The 23,076-nt window shown below is 27.7% G+C and overlaps 1 protein-coding gene across 1 annotated transcript; it reads left to right on the top strand.

Moving 5' to 3' along the window:
- The first annotated feature begins 12,133 nt into the window (after positions 1-12,133).
- On the top strand, positions 12,134-13,372 carry LOC113559111. Its single transcript, XM_026964709.1, has 3 exons — positions 12,134-12,271; positions 12,356-12,569; positions 13,269-13,372. The coding sequence occupies exons 1-3, from the start codon at positions 12,134-12,136 to the stop codon at positions 13,370-13,372; spliced, it is 456 nt and encodes a 151-aa protein (XP_026820510.1).
- The last annotated feature ends 9,704 nt before the right edge of the window (positions 13,373-23,076 follow it).

The raw sequence follows: 23,076 nt of genomic DNA, 5'->3' as shown, positions 1-23,076 counted from the left end.
ATTTTTTTGAAACATTTTGATGTCGACATTTTATTTTTATTGATCTCGTGATTTTTAATATTTTTCGAGAGATATTATTAATTATATTCAATACCATTATATGGCAGTGTTATCAAACATATAAAAATACAAAAATGTTCTCAAAACTAAAAAAAAATATTTAAAATCATTGTACCAAGGAAAATAAACTGCAAAATGATTATCATCGATTTGAAAAAAATTAAATAAAAAATTAATTTTTCATCTTTTACCAAGACTAATTAAAGGTATAAAAGTAATTCAATTAAAATAAACAAAGGTTTATTACAGTCTCTACGAGCCTTCCAACGCGAAACTATTAATCAATATTTCCAGACGGCTTGATTCGAGATTTTTGAAACTTTTCCCGTGTTAACCATATTAATGAAGTGACCGAGTATACCCAGTCTTACGGTACTTATACATTAGAATTAGAATTTTTAAACGAATACGGAGGGTGCTGGGAGATTAACCCCAATATGACGATCCTTCTAGATCGTGATGTATTTACGTATATATATACGGATCGTTTCGTTCGCACCATGCTTATCTCGACGCCCCTTCTGGCACCCCCACCCACCGTGCAAATTAATGCGCGTCTTTTTTATTATTATATATTATAAGTATGCATTTTAATTTTGATATGATTTCTAATAATGTTTAACGTGGCTTGTTTACGTCGACTATTTAAGTGTCTATCGTTCACTAACAAGTGATTTATTAATAATTACGTGTACCTTATGTTCTAAATTGCACACTGATTTTATTATCCGCGTATGACAATCATCATTGAGGTACTATTATATAAACTATCACTGCAGAGTTCCGTGTAGACTGTGTGGTGTGAGTGTTAATTTTTTTTTTATTTTTCATAATTTAAGGTTATATATATTCAATTAAATTTAGTTACAAACAAAATCGGCATATCGTGCGATAATTCATTTTTAGATTTATAATAATATATTCACAATATTTTTGTACACAGTTATCATCTTAATGACGCGTCACACGCGTGGTAAAACGCTAATACAGCAGCAGGCCTGTGCCTACAATTTCGATCGTATCGTTTTCAAATTTTTATTTTTTTTTTTACCTCATTATCTTATAATATTTTATGATTTTTAATAATGTATAATGGAGAGAAACTTATCGGGAGAGAGATAGACAGAGACAGATATAGGATATTTTGAGTGGGAGAGCTTTTCATTCAATCATTATCGAATTTTTATATTATGTCATACTGCCATCTGGTATCGCTCTTTTTTACAAACATAATGTAATAATTGTATTTGTCGATGGTAAATTAGCCACTTTTTTTTATTTTTTCTGTCGGATTTTCGACTATTATTTTTAACTTTTATTGTGTAATGAATATTTTGCTTGGTAATAATTATTGTCAGAGCATTTTCAATTTAATTTTTTTTATACTGCTCTTTTACTTGCACTTATAACGGAAACACTCGATTTTAAACGATGACTACGTTATCGCATAATAAATAATATATTTTATCTCATCACGTAAACATTCATTTTTATCATTTTTGTTCATTGGTGCGTATTAAAATATAATCTTATAACTAAATAATGTGAATTCCTTTATCTAGATGATAAAGGATATCTGTAATGTGTATTTTTTACTCCTAAACTTTTATTTTATTATTTTTCTGTTTACTGTTTAGTGTTAATAATTATTATTAATTATTTGTCATTCCTGTATCCGATGATTTATTATATATATATTATGTACTTATAATTATACTATATTTTCAAAATTATTCACAATAAATGACGAGTGTTTTCTTATATTACTTTTGTGTTTTGTATTTATGCCTTATATTATCGACATACTGTCGTCTGTTATATTGTACCTATAATATAAACGGTATTTTGATTTCTGTTCACCCGACGACACGTCGTCGTAACACGAATCCACCACTGGACACACCGGCGAAGCCGACCGTTGTCGATCGGACTATTATTAGCGCGATTTACAACATATTGTGCCGCGAACACAATATTATTATACATTCCGCCTCTGCTTGCCATCGACGCCGCTTGTTATCGAAGGATCGTGTTTCGACATGGGCAATAACCTACGGTATATGATGTAAAAAACAAAATATGATATCAATACGATTATATCGCACCATCACAATATTGTTATGCTGTACTGTATCGCATATACCGCCATACCAGTGGTGTGAATAAAAAAAATACTATTATATCGTTACCAGTGGCGGTCGATTTGGTATATATAGTTGAGTACAGCTACTTAGGTATAAAATATGTGTTATAGTATAGTTGTGCATCATAATATATAAGTAGGTGATATACTATATATAATAATAGGTGAGTATAGGTACTTCTACGAGTCGTGTTATTATATAATCCCTATTATCTGTATAACAGTCTGGAAATCAAAAATATTTGTTTCGTCGTTAAAATATAATATAAAAAAGTCATAGAATTTGCGAACCGTTCGAACAATATTGTAGTAGACTGCACAGTAGATGTGACAGTATAGTATCAACATATTTATATGTGAATTATGTAGTAACAACAATACAGTAGAGTCCCGTTAATCCGGACAATTTATGTTTCATACTTAGTATGTACTCGTGTATAAATAATATATATATATATATTCGGGAATATCCATAATTAAGATATGACATCTAATGATATGCGTTTAAGACATCGCACAGCGAAATTACGTCAATCCTCATTAAAACAAAAAAATATCACCGAGTTTTTCAAGTCTTAATAATAAAAATAATAATGCGTGTACCTAATGTAAAATCGTATATCAATAAATTTTGAATTCGTATGAATACATGAAGTGTTTTTTTATTCAGTTTATTTATAGTGTTTATTAATTAGTAAGTTAAAAAAAAAGTCATTTCGTTTAATCCGAATTTTCGATAATCCGGAGAGAGTCCGGTCCCATCTAGTCCGGATTAGCGGGACTCTACTGTAACAATAATAATAATTTAGTTATTATAACATATAGTTCTTTGCGCTCTTATTATACTATTATATCAAACTTAAACGATTAAAAAATAGGTTTAATTTTTTCTTCGACTATACATTTTTTACACGTTTAAAATTCAAGTATATATATTGTAGAATGTAAATTTTTTTATTAATATTATGATAAATAATTATTTTAATTTTTTTTTTAACACTTATATGCGTTCGTTTAATGAAATTATTTGATTTTTAATACGACGAACATTGTATTATCTCATTTTTTTTTTTGTGTGTACAATAGTAGATGTATTTTAGTGAACGTATTTAAATTTCTAACGCAAATGTTAATCGCACAATAAAGAACAATTATAATTAATTTAATTATCAACATAAAATTTTAATCTATGCACGAAATTAAATGTCTGTCTGCCGTGAGTAATTGTCGACATTTAACGATCGTTGTTTTTAATTTTTATAACTGGACACACATAGTATTATACTCTTGATAATAAAATATATATTTATACATTAATTTTTATCTTAATTGGTAAATCCTATAGATATGTGAAATTATTATTTAATACGCGTCATACGCGCAAACCTGAGACTTTTTTATTTTTTTATTGCAAAACGATTTTCGATTTGTACGTAACTTGTAATTCGATAATATTAGGCGAAATAGATAAGATAAAAATATTCGATATGAAAATCAGTATTGCAATAAATTAGGTAAACCTACCTATTAACCAAACATACCTACAAACCTACATACAGACCAACTAATAAGTAATAATGGTCTATGGAAATGTAATATTATATATTTTTTAAATATATTCAATTTTTGTAATATTTATTCAGGCATGATTGATGAAAATCCTTCAATGCATGTCATTGCTTGTAAAAATATGAACATTCATTATATGCGAAATACGCGGTCTTTAATTTTAACTAAAGGGGTCATAGCTTATACACAAACAGACAAACAGTTTAAACATTTTTAATAAATAAATATTAAATATATTTTTTATTTCTGTAAGTTATATGTGATATAGTTGAACCGTTTTCCATCACCACCAATGCAATTGACTTACATCGAAATATAGTTTAAAATATGATGTTTTCATCATTATTTTTGAATAATTTAAATTAAAAAAATGTATTAAACCTAATTACAATTTATCGGTAGAGTAGGTAACTCAATAACTTATATAATGACTATTAATTTATTATAACCACTTAAGTATAAGTAGTATATAAGTTAGTATAACAAATAATATACTCCTTTTTTTAATGTTTATTTACGAATTAATTAAAGTATCAATAAACAATAAAAAATTATAAATTCGTATTGATATTTACACAAGTAAAGTCTATTTGTAATCTAAACTGTTTAAACTACCGATTGAAGAAACTAGTTAATTATTTTATTTAATAATATGTTAATTGGTTATTCATTTATTATCAATATTAAATTAATTCATGACACACACGAAATGTGTTAACGAAATGCGGTACAATTATATCAGGTTAGGTTAGGTTAACTAAACCAGTTCAAAGTTTTTACGTGGAATCGTGCAAAAACTTTTGGTTTTAACCCGTTTACTGGCTTCCTAATACACATAAATATGAAAATTTTTATATTTTAGATATTATTATGTTCTGTATCAATAGAAATCATAAGCAGACAGGTAAAAAAACAATCGATAGTGAGAGAGAGCAAGGCAAACTATACAGCCGCTGATCACTGTTATAGCTCGACAAACGCTGCGTTAAATGCGTGTCAGTGTAGAACGCATATATGGATATACCGTTGGTGGAATAAATAAAAATTATAATATTAGAGCTGTTTTCTCTGCAGTCATTCTATTCAGAGGACAATATTAATATTTTTGCCGTCTTATTCTCGACCACATGACATAATATTGAAATATAATATAATATTACTAAAATTCATATTTCTCACGTGTTTTGCATCCGGCCCGGCTCGATCCACTGTCGAGACATCTGAAGACGAAAACATGTAACTACAACAGAAACTCGAGGTCATTTTAGGTTTGAGGTATATAATATTATTTTTATTGTATTAAACTCGTTAATCTGCATTAAGTTAGTTTACTTTTTTTTTTTTAATTGTTTTCTATTTTAGTTTATTTGGTCAAAACCGTCATTCGCGCGTCGTGGCAATTAAATGTTTTATGTATAAATAGATTAATAATCTTAAATAATATATTAGATAACATTTTAAAACCGGCATCTCACCTAACTGATTAATTGAATACAGAATAAAAATATGTAAATTAGAGGAAGGATAGACTAATATTATGAGCTAGAGTATTTAAGGCAATAATTAAAGAAAATGTGTACATTGGTAGAAAATAATTGAAGAGTTTACAAGAATGTGTGGAATATTGCAGATAACTAGAAGAGGGGAGAGGGGGTCATTTAGTGAAATTTTAATTGAGTTTAAGTAGAAAGTGTCTTGAACGAAGGCGCGAGAAAAAAGGAAACATTTTTTAAGGATAATATTTTGAAATGGAAAACTTCTAGTTCGCAAAAAATGAATGGTAATGCGATGTATCAAGTGCAAAAAGTAGGTAGAGGGTTATTTTTTAATATCGAACAAGAGTCAGACCGAGAAATTGAGCCGATTGAAGATCAGTACCTGTGTATAATGAAAATGACAAATGTTTTGTCAATGAATCAGAATCCTCATTTCCGAAATATTACGATAATAATTATTCAACAAAATTGTTTAAGATAGGTCATATCTCCCTACAAAATTGAAATACGTATTATCTTACATACAATACAATTAACATATTGAAGTTTTATAACATTAGTATAGACTAAGCAAAACAATAATTTTTTCGCACTGTTTCCGGGGCCGCTCATCATAAATTTGTCGCTATACGTATTCGTTTGGCACCAAACTAAAACGGCTCTGTGATTCTATAACAATAATCTCAAGTGTCACTGTAGAATACACTTATCAGAACTTATTATTGCTGATTTGATATATTTTTTTAAATAAATATCATGCAATGCACTTAATATTAAATATTTTCACATTTAATTGTGATTGGTTAATATAGTGATGTTAGCTGTTGTGGATTTATAAACATAATATTATTATGGCATTGAGTTGCTTATTAAAATACTTTGTTTTATTTTATGATTTAACAACGTGTTGAGTGACATTTTCAACTTAGATAATACTTGTGATTTAAATAACTAATTTTGATAATATAAAATAACAATTATTTTAAAGGTTATCAACATTTGTATTGTTAATCACATTTTAAAATATTATTTGTTATAGATGGTTTGACCTTAAACATAACTTCAGCAATTTCAGTAGTGAAATTACATCTTTTATTTTTACAAATATAAACATTACAATACAAAACGCGTTTAATAAAAAGAAAAGAAAACGACTGATTTAAATGAGACAAAATCAGTATAGTGTTTGCAGGATTTGATTAAGCGAGGAAGAGGTAAATCTAATATATAATATACGTAAATAACCACCATGTACAATATGTAAATACGATAGCTATGTCATGTACGTGTAAGGTGTAACGCATATTGTTTAAATTGTGTAAGTACTAAGGTAGTAAGGTAGATTTAATAAATACATATTGTCGTATTAACTTAATGTGTCATATTATATAATCACATTGATAATAATATTATATACAACAACTTGATAGCTGTCTTTATATTAAGTGCGCCTATGTAATAAATTGATTTAATTTTTCTTCAATATATATAGTAAGCACCGGAAACATTTTGTATAAATCTGTACATTATTTTATATGGGTGCTCAGGGGCTCAGGCACCCATTGAAATTATTATGGGGGGGGCTGGGTACCCATTAGAATATTGGATATTTATAAATATAATAGAACATGTATTTATATCTAAACATCCAAGTACTATAACCTAGGTCAGTGGTCTTCAACCGATGGGCCGCGAGCTCGCGACCCATTATTGGGTCGTGTAATCTTTAAAATTGGGTAGCGATAAGTCTTCTTTTTAAAATAAAAATTAAATTTATAAAATTATATAAAGTAAAAATAATCTTTTAATTATTGAACTTAGAAAATTAATAAATTAAAATACAGTCTAAAAAGTGTTGTATTGTATTAAGTTTTAATAGTACTACTGCAAAGCATTAAGCAATTTTAGCTTTAAGCGAAAATTGTAGGCCTAAAAAAGTGGGTCGTGAGTCCAAAAGAGTTGAAGACCACTGACCTAGGTACTACCTACAGTTTCTACCTACCTAATGTATAATGCCTATTTCATCTATATACTCTCGCCTGCTGGGCGAATTATTTTTGATTTTGAAATGTTTTTTCCACCCATATGCAATTTCAATAGGAAGTGAGCAAGGTCATCTTAAGGCATCGGGTAGGGATATAAACGTAAAGAAGAGGATTTGTTCAAAACATCCCATTCAAAGGAGCCCAACAGTTGCTTTGTAACGTTGACCGTGTGAAATCTGGCATTGATAATCTCCCTTTGAGGTAAATATTCGCGATAAATACACGATGTGCTTGTTGTTGCAAATCACTATATGCCATGATTATTTTGATTGAAATGGTGCTTTTGAACTTTTTTGTTTCAAGCGTTTAGAGTGTCAAGTTTTATCTTCAGTATTAATACACTTGAAAAAATATCACCCTCCAGTTCATAGTGTTTCAACTGTTTAGAGGTCTGCACTTGATTTCGCATTTGGCAAACTCGATTTGTATATTTCACAAGAAAAGTTCCATAGACCACAAGGTAAATTAAAATCGAATTTCGAATTATATAGTAGTTTATTATAACACATTTAAAGTTTTGATGAATAACTTCAGTAACCTGTAACAGCTAGTAGCCTTACAGTATTGAGTAGTGATCACCGATCAGTGTGTTATTATGTGTTTTTAAGTAAGAAAAGCTACAGAGTCATGTCCGAAAAAATGATTAGTAGTAAACGTGAAAATCCATGTATTATAATTAATAATTTTAAATTTAGTAAAGCGTACAAAGGTAAAAATTAGGTACGTTGGAGATGTATTAATGAATATTAAATTATGTAAGACAAAATGATTCATAAAAACAAAGTTCAATAATGAAGTATTTCTTAATAATTTAAATAATATCTTTATAATATTATTGAAGTTCTATAATAATTTGAAAAAAATCGTGCATAATGATTTAAATAGCTGTATAGGTGTACAATTATTATTTAACTGTATAGTCTGTACCTATACACTCATTATAATTATCTATATTATTATTTTAGTATAACATAATTAAATTTTCTTATTATTTATTTTATTTTTGTGTCTGTCAGCAACTTTTTAAGTAATATAAGTGCTTCAATTTTAAAAGTAGTTTCTAGTAGAAAATTTAATCTAATTAGTGCATTGAATAACAATATTAATTATTTTGTTATAATTTAAAAACATTATTTATGGAGACTTATAATGTTTTCGTACCTACATGAGCAATTTTACTATATTCAATGAAATTTGAAAATAATATGTAGATTAATAAATTTATGAGTATAGATGATAATGCCTTTTTATACAATGAACCTATTCACACTGTCTTACGATTAAGTGGTATTTTATATTAAAAATTTAATAACAATATTATCAGTATAAATTCTTATTATTATAATATTAGTTAAATATTAATAATAATAATTGCTATGGTTTCGGTAAAAATTAAATTAATCTATGTAGAAATTAATAATTTAAACATTTGGTGAAAATTTCAAATATCTACAGTTATTTGTTCTCGAGTTGTTATATACAAAAAAAAAAAAATTGATTTTGTTAAATATAGGATTGGTGTGAAAGTTCCTATTTTTCCTTAATTTTTTATTTTGATTATAATAAAAAAGTACATACTAGGTCATTTGATATTTATCTGTTTAAAGTACAAAATAGATCTAATTTTCTATCCAAAACCACCCTCAAATTTTAAAATGTAAACATTTTATTGACTACTAGTTGATAACATATAGTAAAAAAAAATAGGTAGATACTAGATACACATTTGTTGTATCTGATATTAAAACAAGTTTTGAACCGACAACATTTATCTCAACTTTTATTATCATAACAGTTATAATTAAAACACGGATTTTTATGCACTAAAAAGTATCAAAATATACAATATAATATGCAGTCACTATAGTGAAAATATGCAACAAATATGAAAAAATATTTTGATAAGAAATGCACAATTTTTATTTGGTTTATAAATTTAACGATTGATAATAATTAATAATAGGTAATATATAGGTACTAATATACTTGACGAAAAAATATTTTTTTCAAATAATTTTTCGAATAAATTAATATATTTTTAAAATTGTATTTATTATTAAAATGAAATACCATATGTATTTCAAGTTTTTCTTCAATTAAACTGTAATGTTAATCTATTAACACATTTTTAAAGACTGAGAACAATTGTAGGGTCTTGATAAATATAATTTATTTATATACCTATGTATGTATACCGTACCTACATATTTATCATATTTATATTACTATTTTATGCCTACAAAATGTTTTTTTTTGATTTTTCTATTTGACAATATTATACTCGTGCTTGATAATATTCTACTTTTTTAAATTTTCGCTAAGTGTTTAATAACCATTTAATATGCGAATATAAGCAAAATAAATTCACTATTAGTTTAAAACCATTGCGATTCTTTTAGATTACTGACAAAAATATAAAAAGGAAACAAATATGCAATTGCATAGCAGATCCGTGCTCTACAGTTATAGTTGTACTCGTAAACAAATTCCATTTAATAAAAATCGAAATCGATGATTTTATAAATATCCACATGTATTATGACACATTATAGCGTTTTATGAAATCTAAAGTAATCTATAAATAAAAATGATTCCATCACGTATGATGGTTGAGTAAATATTTTTTATTGGAAAACATACACACCATTATATTTTTATAATAACCATTCCTACATCATAATCTTTTGTGTAATGTCAATAATTATTGAGAATTCATCTATAAAGCCTTGATTTTTTTCTCACATCTGATGTTTTATACGGGAGTCTGATGACATATATTTGCAGTAATCGACTATATTATACGCTATAGCTCATTTATATTCAAAATAAATCGAATATCTAAATGTCCTCGATCCACTTTCGAAACCATATTATTTGTAACCGATTTGACAGTCTGAGCTTAATAATAATACTTGGAATCAACCATTTGTTTTTATCACGATCTGTTTGCAGAACCAATCAAATTAATTACATAAAGTATATTGACTAGAATTTTTTTATCAATATGTTTATTTTTTGTCATCCATAATATATTTTTAGATTCTGAACGGAACGATGAATGTATTGATTTTATACAACAAATTTTTATTTTTGTGTTTTCCGTCACATTTTGTAACAATAAAAATGCTTAGATTTTCTACAACTTTGAGGGTGATTTCTAGAAGAAAATTAGATCTTATTGATACTTTGTGTTAAAAAATTTCAAGTGATCATTTAGCAATTCCTGTTCTTAACAATTAGAAAAATTAACAAACAAATTAATAAAATATTATTAGTTTTTATTATTTTGTTATAATTCAAAAACAAATTACCGTTTATAGATACTTGAAATTATTATCAAATAATGTTTTCAAACTATAACAAAATAAGGGTTAAAAAAAATAAGGTAAACATTTATTACAGGCGATTTCAGTTTCAGAATAACGTGGAGTATTATTTGTTAAATAAAAATATAATTTTTAAGTATTTGTCGAAGCAATACGGGCGTTAGATGTTAATATATAGAAACACCTTGCATAAAGACATACCGAGTTAGGTTACACCATACATTTATGGTATATTTAATTTCAAATAATTCGATACAAATTATTATCATAAAGTATACATGATAATAATACAGTTTTGGGTAAATTATGTGGTTATATAATGTGCAATACCCACGTCTTATGTCATATATATTTCATTTAGATGTTTTTTGATCATGTGTTTTTATCGAAGGGAATAAATCATATATAATGTTATCTTCGTTTTTATTTTTACATCAATATTCCCGGCCTTACAAATTCACAAAAATAAAAACTTAAAAACCAAGACGCGAGTCATAATATCATTACACAATATTGTTTTATACAACACGGTCCCCACAGACGGTGGGTTTTAATATAATATAACTAAGGATAAAATGGATTATAATTAGCATTTATTTTGTCACACGCCCGTCTAAATATTATATTATTTATTGCAATTATAGGTAACCTCTTAGTATAAATTTTAACGATATTTAATATTAATTACTCTTACAATTCATTTTAATAGAAGATACAAATCATTATATTAATAACTATTAAAATTTGCATCAATATATAATATATGACTGTCATGTTATAGTATACGATCTACCGGCAAAAGCGTTCTACCGGCCGGTTTATACGCACGAGCTTAAGACGAACTTTAATAGATACGGTTTAATCTCTTTTCTTTGATTAACACTTTATCTTTATGGCCTTATACTTTATGACGTTCGATAACAATGTTTCTCCATTTTGTAAAAGTATAGACTCAGACGCTCAGGCTCAGTATGTCACTTATTGCGGAACACTACAATTTATACACAGTCATACACTTAATGTGTCCACAAATTTTTTATTTAATAAAAATATTTTAATTAACAATGAAAATGTCCAATGTTATAATAAGTGTGGAAATGATAATATGAATTTGTACGTACAGCACAAGGACACAAGGAGAGGGATAAAGATGGCGAAGAAAGGAAAGTTTTACATAAACATTTTTGTCTTCTGATGACAGATATAGTGGAAGTTTTATGAAATAATGTGTACTTTGAGCAGTTAGTATACAAATTTGAAATTAACATAAGATAGCATAATATATCGTGTTTTAGAAAAAAATTTAGACACTAAAATTGATAAACTTTACCTTTAACTTATAACCTATAATAAGTATTATTATTATTATTATTTTATTCATTTGCAGCAAACTATACATACTATATGACAGCCTTATATATAATTAATAATGGCATATTAATAATACTTATAACTTTATAAGTTATAACAATTTTATATTTACAGACAATAAAAATGGCAACAAAGTGGTGGAAAATAATAGCCTTGCAAATATTGATGACTACTATAATTTGTTCAATCGGATTGGAGCTTGATGATGATTCAAAATTGTCCAATGAAAAAATGATTTCGTTATTTAAACCACTTTTAGAGGTAACATTGAGTAATGAAATTAAAATAAACCAATAATATTATATCTGCTACTTTTATTTATTTTTTGAGTTATTTTATAAATAGGATATATCTAATCAACATGCCATTAAAGATAATGAAAAAATAGAGAAAACAAAGAATTTACATCTACCATTGTCATTGACATTGTTCAATGGAAAATATTTTGAAAAATTCTTAGAGAACGATGAATTAAAAAATGAGGATTTACATCAATCGACATTTAAAAAAATTCGAAATATACGAAATGTAAATAGCACTGACAATGCTAACAAGAAAAGTGGAAGAAAAAACCGTAAGTCATTAACCTTATTGTGAATATTTCAATTTACTATATATTATATTATACACTATTATATAGTATCTGGCGCATCATTTGGGTAAGCAGGGTTACATTTACACTATTTTTTTGTAAAATACTTCCTTTGGCATACCAAAAGTAAAATAAAAGCACCAATATTTTATTTTATTATATATTATTTTATTTAAAATTTTGAATTGAATCAGTATTTCATATTTTGAATTTAGTTTTTTTGTTTTTTAGTTTTTTAATACATTTTTAACGTAGTTCTAATAATTAATCAACTAAAAAACCAATATGTATAATAGAAATATATTATAAAGATCAAATAATAATAAAATTGTGTACAAATTACAACCATGAGAAATGAACAAAAAGCCCCAATTGTTAAATTGTGTTAAATAAATCACAAAAATATACAATTTCTAATTAAATGTCAAAAACAAAAACCAAAATAAAAAATTGCATTTCTAGCTGTTATTTTATGTACAAGGTAAACACAATATTGTATAATATATACTTATATGCCTGGTAACATGATTTAAAAATGGAATGCAAACATTATAGTGACATCAATAACGAAAAACTTAAATGACATGCCTTGTATAGTATATATTTATGAGTATACTCTGTATTTATTGTTTTGTATTATAAAAAATGCATAATTCACTTTTACAGGTAGAACAAATTTATGTTATTTTAAGCTTTGTGGCAAAAGAATCAATGACGACCATGACAAGTCCATCCGTAACGTACCAAAAAGAAATAACAATCCACAATAGATTTGAATTATCAACTTTTGATTTTATTGGAAAAAATTAATTCATAAATAGATTATAATTTATGCATGTTATTAATTATATTATTATTATTCATATTGATATACAGATAATAAAACCGTAAACATTTAATATATTAGTTATGTCAACAAGATATTTAGATATTATATGAATGTCGCTAATGCAAAGAATTAAAAATATCTAATTAAGTTTAAACAGTTTTTAATAGAATTTTTTTAATAATTTTAATAATTTTTAATCAATATACTTGAAATAAAATATACATATGTATTTATTTATTTATTACTTAATATAAAATAATATACTAAAATATGCTTACATTAACCGTGGTACAAATGAAGAACAGAAAGAAAAAAAATATAATTACTTAGAAATTATAGGTATTATTCTAGGTACCACATTACCTATATTACTTATAAATAATCTGTTCTTATTTTCAGATAACTTTCTTAGATGTTGATTTTAAAATAATCTAGATACCTAATAATAACGTGTAGATATATTTTATCTTGCTTAATACAAATAAAATTATATCAAAACTTAATAGATAATTAAATTATGTAGCGATAACAAATAAGTAATTTATAATTAATTGTAACTATTATATTATTTCATAACTAAATCAATTTTTGTTACTGACTTCGAACCAAATACCAGTGATTAGAATGTGCGCGCTGTAATTTTACATTCAGGTTGTGAAGAGAACCTGTATACCTATTATATATTATTTAATATTTATAGTACGTAAGTAGTAAGTATTATTAAGTCAGTACGTCGTTCCACGTTTACATGGAATTGTTGGACTAAACTTGTATAGTGCAGAAAGCTTTTAAAAATTAAAATAAAAGATTGTATAAACATGTAAAAATTAACTTTTAAATTATAATAAAAGTAGTAAGCGTGTTACTGTCACTAATCTGCTCTACTCATACAATATAAAATTGAAAGTGAAACACAATTATTGATGTTTGAGATACATAATAGTACAATACTATACTCATAATCCACACTGGTAGATGATGGAAATGTATAATAAAAACGTGTTTTAAATGTTGGGAGGCTGAAAACGAGAACATTTGAAACCATATTACATATTACCCACAGTATAGTATAACGTACTCACTAATTACCAGTCAACATCAAGACATGGTACTGACTACATGCCGCTGTTATGATCTATCGACTTAACTAATCTAATCAAAGGTGTACACCTACGTCATGATAAACTGATAAAGATAACAAACCAAATAATATTAATATTAAATTATGAAATTTTAGAATAATTGTTCCTATTAATACTAATAAAAATAAATATAGTAATTATTGAAGTCTTTATAGAAAAATAGTAGTACCTAATAATAATATTTTTTTTTCTATTTATTATAGAATTAAACCAAACTCTTTTCATTGTTATTGTGAAAAAACGTGTAATAAGAAATCATATTTTAATTTTTTTTTAATTTTAAGTAGAATTTAAAAATGTTTTTTTTAACTATAAAGTAATTTTGCTAAGTGTAGTGATTTTAATGAATTTTTTTTTCTAATATAATATTATGAGTAATAATAAATAACATTATTGTGTATAACTTAACGTATTTTTGTACCTATATCTTTGATTTTTATGCTTCGTGTAGTTAGCGTCTTCAGTTGTATTGACGACTAGGTATATTTTTAAAATGTAGGTAATTGAATATACCGTAAATATACGTCATATATTTTTTACGGACGATGTGTCCGTACTTTGGGTAACAGAATAAATAATAAAAATAGTCTTAACAAATTTATATTATGACTATTATGTCATACATCTGAGTTGACTTTTTTAATTTATAATAAATATAAACTACTGAGACGTTCTTGGCCCATTTTTTTCCACAGATATGTTTTTAAACTCCGTACACGCTATACAGTATTCGTAGGAATTGTTAAAAATGTTTTTGGCAACACGAAAATTTATTTATATTTATTATTTATATAGAACATTATTATAAATGATATTATAAACCACGCGTTTTTAATTTTTAATTTCGATAAAATCAATATTAAAATATTAAATCGATAGGCACACCAAGGGAACATTTAAGAACGCTTATTTAGTTTTATTCAACGTCAGATGTCACAAGAAAAGGGTTTTACGCTACTTTTGCACTTTAAAAAATAGTGGACATAATATGTAATTATAATATTTGCTTGCAAGCGTTCATTTTTTACTATAAACTCAAGTATATTATTATTTTATCAGTAGATAAATATTTAATAATTATTCTCTTGACATTTAATATAATAAAAACAAAATAAAAATAACGGAAAGTAACAAAAATCTTAAAAATTATAACTAACAAAATTATTTAACATTTTTTTTTATAAATTTTGTAGTTTTTTAACAAAAATACTTTTTTTCCTTAATTTATATTGTTTTAAAGAATATTTTTCGGATTATTACAATACATACAAATCGAAATTTAGACGAGTAGTGTATGAGTTGTAAGTATTAAAGTATGATTTGCTGAGTAGTGACGTAGAGGGATACCTCGGAAAATGTTGGTTTACTATACCTACTTTACTTACCTATTCTTAAAATACTTAACTCGTAATGTAGACTTTAGAATTTCGATTTATTTGTATAGAAATAGTTCAAAAAATATTTTTATGAAATTAAAAATTAATGTTACATTCAAAAAAAACTTTAAAAATCACAACGACAAGAACTATAAAAATATACATTTAAAAAAATATTTTTCAAAAACATGTTATTGAATAAATGAATTATTCAGAAGGTACCAATATTCACAATTATACGTATTAATTATTTTCTTAAAATGTTACATTTTCGAATTTATTTTAGATTAATTGTAATGTACCTATTTTCTGTTAAAAATATTAATTATATACACCATAGCGTAATAAATTATCAACATACACGCACATGCACACGCACACACACACACATATACATTTGAAGCGGATTGTAGTGGGATCTTGACCTTGCACCTGAAAAACTTATTATATCATTATTTATAATATATAGCAGCACGTAGCGATGTAACATTGTAACGATATTATATTGATATTGCGTAATAATATCATAATTATTGTATTTTGTATACATTACTCTTATTATACTACTATATTATACTCAGGTGCTTCATTTCAACTTTTTGAAAGGTATGCTAACAACAAATTAAGCCAATATATTATAATATACTATACTCTATAATTAATTTTTTATCAATATAATGATTTGATATAATATCATTATTGTATATATACCTAATAATCCCAGGTTAATACTACCTACATTATTTCATTTTAAATTTAATTATTTATATTTTATAGACAGTATGGAAAATAAAACAAACATTATTCTGTTTAAAGAAAGTCAGCATTTGTATAGTCAAATATAAGGGTCGGAAACCTTTTTACCTACACGGTCCATCATTTTTTTTCAGTTTTTCATTGAGAACCGCATACAAAATTAAAATATTAAAAAATATAAATTATTTTATATATAAACATTATATACGATTAGATTACGTTATTGCTCATAGCTTATCTCATGAGATGTGTTATGTAATAGTCATGATTCAATTTTATTTATATTAATTTAAGATATAAAATTGAAATTTTAAACACCATGAAATATAATTGGAGGTCCGCGGGTTGCCGGTGCCTGATCAAATACATCAAATATGTCAAAAATGTGTTCATTGACACCTACAACAACTTATTATGGCCAAAGATGTCGATGCTTGAGACTAATTATATAAATAATAATAAGAAAAAAAATTTCGCCCAGCGCAGAAAAATATAGTCAAGCCAAATTGGATCATGATAAATTTTAAGTATGTATAAGCATACCCTGCCCAACCCCAAATTGCGCACCTGATTATACTGCAGGTGTTTTATACAGCCGGTGACTCTTCGGAGCGGGGCTATAGGTTTTCCGATTTTTCTTTATTTTCAAAAATATTTCGAGCCCATGTGTACGAGTGTACGCATGTTTGTATCCGCTACGACTCGGTAACGATCGATAAAATATGTCTGCTGCAGCAGTAAGCGTATAAACACACAATAAATATAGTGAGACGACGCCGCCGCCGCACATTATCCCGTGTAGTTTAACGGTCGACGAGTCTTTCGAAAATACTTCGAACCCGACATCAAGGCGTCAATCCACTGCATGATGTTATACATATATATATATATATATACACACACTAAAATATATTCATTGTGTGTATGTGTGTGTGTATAATAAAATTGTTCCGCGTCTTCCGTTCGGACAGGCTTTTAAATATTTTGGGCCTACACACGCACATACACACGAGGCTTTGTTAACGGACCGATGACCGTCGTATCGTAGCGTTTATAAATAAATTAAACGCACACGCATACCTACACCTCGAATGTCATCCGGGTGCGTCGGAGAGAGGGCCGAATATATGTCACATGTGTCTGCACTCACGCACACGCAGCATAAACGCTCGTTCGGTTCGTTCACTCGATAACAGCACGACAAACGATGTATAATAATAATATAATAATAAACAGTCGGCCGCGCATACGAAAAGACGTGCTGCATTGTAATACATTATCCTCACAAAAGAAATCTACGAAACGGAAAAAAAAATACGTTAGCCATTACGTGTACTTATATTTGATTCGGCCACCGATTGTTGTAGAAAAAGGACACGTAATAAAAATGAAAAATCTTCGTTCCGCATACGTTACATATTTGCCTAAGGATTTAAAATTCCAAAAAAAAACTGGTCTTAAAAAGAAAATTAAAAAAAAAAATTTCCTACATTTTAATCTCTACCTATTATATTACTTATATACTATACTAATTATTACTATAATAATAATATGAACCAACCGAACAACAGTATATTAGTTACTGAAAACGTCTCGGAACAATATTTGTAGCACGTGATTATATTTAACTCGTAAATCGTCGACGAGGTAAAAGCGTAATAATCCGGACATAATAATAGGTAGCAGTCGCCAAAAGCTATATTATAACTGCGGAGCTCGCTCACCGTTTCGGCACGTGCAGGCTTAAAGAATAGTATGTACCTATAATGCGCGGTCTCCCATCCGAGAATAACGATACCATGTCGAAAACTAGCGAGTTAAATGACCGCATTTCTATAGCAGTGTTTCTCAATCGGTGTTCAGCGGCACATAAGTGTGCTGCGAACTAGCTGTAGGTTTGCCGCGAGTCGAGGCCATGGTACACGCGCATAGTATTATTAGGCGTTTAAAACAGAAATTTACCAGTACTTAATTTTCTTAGTGTTCCGTCAAAACGTATTATTATAAAAAAAGTGCCATGAGCATAAAAAGGTTGAGAACCACAGCTCTATAGCCTATTAGATTGGCGTTACTTACGGCGCATATATATATATATATATATGTGCAATATAGTTTTATTATTATACGTTACAGTCATCTGTTCCGTATGGCGCGTATAATATTATATTTACCGCGCATCGATGTGAAACTACTGTAATTTATTTCAGACGAGGTGCATGATTACGCCCCAAACTTTTAAAGTAGGCATTCCAATTGCATCTTAACACACATCCGGTTCACATGTCAATAACGGACTACACATGATTGATAAATAATTTGTTCAAATTTGTCAAGAGTATCATTATTGTAGCAATTATATATTAACTAATCTATTTATCCGATAAAATTCTTGAGAACTTCATTCCTGAATGCATCATGAAATTTATTCGAAAAAGACTTTTTGATGACTGTTTCATTTCAATATTTTAAAATATTTCATATTCAAAATTTAAAAATCTTATGTTAAAGGGATTCGGCGTACAATTTTAAAGACGTGGAAAAGATGTTTCAAGTAAACTTCACGACGAATTCAAAATAAATGTTTTAAATGATTATTATTATTATCATTGGGGTTTATAGGTTTTGATTATGAACAATATAATAATGTACTCTACCACATGTGAGTATGTAATATATGTCTTCCTCACAGTTCGTTGGAGCGTGAATATTTATCGTAGGTATATGATGGGCAGGTGCTCGCCAATTGATTTCGGCCACTTTGATCTTCCCTTATTCAACTAGCACGTCGTTGCAGTGGTCCTTAGTGTAATCGGCCGTATTTTCTCATTTCTATTATTATATTGGCGCATTATTGTACGAAAATGAATTTAAGGCTGTGTAGCCTAGAGCCGACACCTTTACAAATGGACGTCGGGTATCTTCTTTGATATGTCTGAACGTATAATACTTGTAAGGCCCCTGGGATCCAACGACGCACGGTTTCGACAAAACGAGTTTTACGATTTATAAATCAATATTTAATATTTAACGTAAATACGATGACTGAACACATAATTTAACTTAAAATTTTTAGTTAAAATAAGTATAGTGATGTAAAACAAAATAAAAATACAATAATCTTTGATTTCTACCGTATAATACCAATACCGTTAATATAAATATCATTCATATAATATAGTCGAGTCGCGATAACTCGAAAAACTCGACAACTAGGATGTTTTTTATTCCCCTAGAAATTATATATAAATTAATATAAAATCGAGTTAGATATCTCGAAACGAATTTTTATCTCCCTTCAACTTCGAGTTATCACAACTTGAGTATATATTTATTTTTAATAAATTATTAAAAATTATTATTAAAAAAAAGCAATTATCAAGTATTTAAAAAAAATAATTTTATTTAATCGGGCGTGTACCATTTGCGCATCGTCTGTTTATCTGTGCCAAAATATCGTGAATCAAATGAGCATCAATATTTTAAACAATAGAAGTGTATAAAAATAATTTGTGGTTGAGAATTCCATGGTTTTTATAAATCATATGTAATTAATATATATATAAACAATTAAAAATAAATGTATTTAATTTAATTGAATTGTTGTCATAATACATATATAATAATATGTACATATTATACAGTAAAGTAGTTACAATCATACGTCTTTAATATTGATAAGTACGCAAATGACGTACGACCTTTTAAAAAGACGACAAGTAAACGATGTATTACCCAAAATTCAAACGATGTGCAAGTCTCTTACAAAAAAGGTCAACATTAATAATAGCGATGCGCAAACGACAACCAACGTATTTAATCTAGATACACCACATCGGAGACCATTATTCTAAAATATTCGATATCATTTGTTCAAATGGGTCCTTTTATTAAACTTTGGACACCACATGGACTCTGTCAAATAGGATTCAAAACAATTTCGAACAGTAGGTAGCACGACGTGATTTGTTCCCTCTTTTGAAAATCCCACATTCTTATCGCGTTTCGGGAGTGAAATCCAGAAAAAGAGTTTACAAAGTTGTAGTCATAATTAATTTGACCATGATTTTAACCTACATCTTGAATATAATTGTACGATTTCTAGCAATCTAAAAATATTATTAGTCAATCACAGTGGTCAAACCTATGTGTATAATAATAATACTAATAATAAGAAAATAATGTATTTGCCATAAACAATGTATAATGTTTATTATAATATGATATGTATCATAATATGATAAAGATAATCAATGAATATAATAAATTAATAACTTATACAGACTAGATTCACTATCAACTTTTTATTTTTATCAACGAAGTATATTAATTCAATTCGATTTGCATTTGGAGCGGAAAATTATTTTAATAAACAATATTTATTTATTATACCTATTTTAATAATGTTATAAAGCCAACCATGCGGTATGCCGGTAAATAGATTATTAAAATAAATGCGCATTGAAAATATTCCTAGGTTTCTAATTTTGATAAAAATTTAGTTAGCTGTAATATATTAAACGCAAACTTTATAGTCTTCAATTACAATGGTACATATTTTTAAATAACGATCGAGTCATAATATCAACGCCGCATAGGTGTACTGAAACGTTTTAAAAAAAAAAACGTTACAAAACCTAATGCCTAACCTATAGCTCAAGAAAAATAAATAGAGACGAATAATGAAATGCACGTAAAATCTAATGCTTGGGGTGAAAGTAATGGTTTTTTTTTTTTTGCAAACCCTAGGCAGTTATATATTGTATACAATATATAATTGTATGTTATAATATATTGTTGTCCGAACCAGATGTCGTTTTCGTGGACGGGCGGCGGATATACCGACTATATACAAAGGGGGACAAAAAGGCAGTAAATCCGTCACGGGGTTGAACATATTTTCGCTTTTCGGCTTTGGTTATGCTCGCACGGAGATAATGGTTTTTTTTTTGTGCGCGCGTTTGCCGGTCCTACACCGCTGTATACAATAATGTTGCAACGCACATTTTTGTGTTTCGTTCGAACAACGATGCCCTAGCACCGCTGACTGTGTTCAAATAAAACGAAATACATTTCGGCGAAACGAAATCGATGACAATGGATCGGGGGCCATAAATTTTCGTTTACGGTCCACTGGGGTGTTAACTGCAGCATATACGGGACCACCGAGAGAGCAACGGCGAGATATCCCGCCACGACGTGCGGATTCCGATCACAAAGGGACAACGACGGCGGCGGTGCAGATGTCGCGCAGATGTGAGGACGACATGTGGCCCCGGAGCCGTATTTTACAAATGAAAACGGACGGGGAAAAAAGATAAAATATAAAATGCACAGCGTGTGTAATCCGGCGGCTCGTGAGAGAGGACGCGGCCGTTGTCGATGTTATAAATGTATTATACGACTCTATGTTATACGTATACATATCATGCGCAGCTGTAACGAAAAACGTGCACAGCATGCTGTGGACCGTATTTTATTGTTGTTATTGTACACACACACACACATATATATATATATATAAAGAGAGAGAGAGAGAGACATATATGCGTACAACACAACGTATAAACGGACAGCACACTGTGTGCCACGTTCGGTATTAACAAAATATAATGTCATACTATGTATACGTTTTGAATAGTGTGAAAATGTCGAATGACCGAACTTCCGGGAAGTCTGCGGTGTCCTAAACCAAGTATTGTATAGATGAGATGGAAAAAAATAATATCTTTAACGATCTTCGTCCATTTCCGCCCGCACAAGTCTAATTTTTTATTTAGTAAATTTATACGGGTACCTTTTATTATACCATCATAATTTTATACTGTGTAAGATTATTGGTTTTTTTTACACAGCCACGACTCAGACTCACCTCGAGAATATATTGTCGTTATTATTATTTCGTTAAGACTATAATATCTTACGCGATAGATTTATTAGTTACAAAAATAATTTCATAATATATTAATAATAATAATAATAACGAAAACTGTACCTACTCCTGCAGGATAAGACGTTATCCTTATTAAAGATGTTAATCATGCATGAGCCATCATAATATATTATATTGAATACAATTATTATACCAATAATTTATTGTTCATTTTTATCTTGTAAGATATGTACAATACATTTGTAACTACTGCTCAAAATTATGATTTTATTTCACGGACAGAGGAAATATTGTAACAATGAAAACAAAGTCAATAAAAATGTATAAAATCAAAATTCAATGTAAAATCCGAAATAAAATCAATTCCTATAAATTTGCTGCTAGTAAAATGTAATCATCATTTCCATTTTTATCTACTAATTTTTCGAATCGAATTTCAAATAATAAATGTAGCCCATAATATATAATACACCCATTGTTC

The sequence above is a fragment of the Rhopalosiphum maidis genome, chromosome 3 (genome assembly GCF_003676215.2).
Source record: "Rhopalosiphum maidis isolate BTI-1 chromosome 3, ASM367621v3, whole genome shotgun sequence".
Classification (NCBI taxonomy): Eukaryota; Metazoa; Arthropoda; class Insecta; order Hemiptera; family Aphididae; genus Rhopalosiphum; species Rhopalosiphum maidis.
Note: the sequence above shows the minus strand (reverse complement) of the source record. Positions and strands in the feature narration are given on the sequence as shown.

Coding starts and splice junctions, on each gene's coding strand:
- LOC113559111 (XM_026964709.1), top strand. CDS start 12,134: ATGGCAACAAAGTGGTGGAAAATAATAGCCTTGCAAATATTGATGACT. Junction 12,272..12,355: donor TATTTAAACCACTTTTAGAG/GTAACATTGAGT, acceptor TTTTATAAATAG/GATATATCTAATCAACATGC. Junction 12,570..13,268: donor TGACAATGCTAACAAGAAAA/GTGGAAGAAAAA, acceptor TCACTTTTACAG/GTAGAACAAATTTATGTTAT.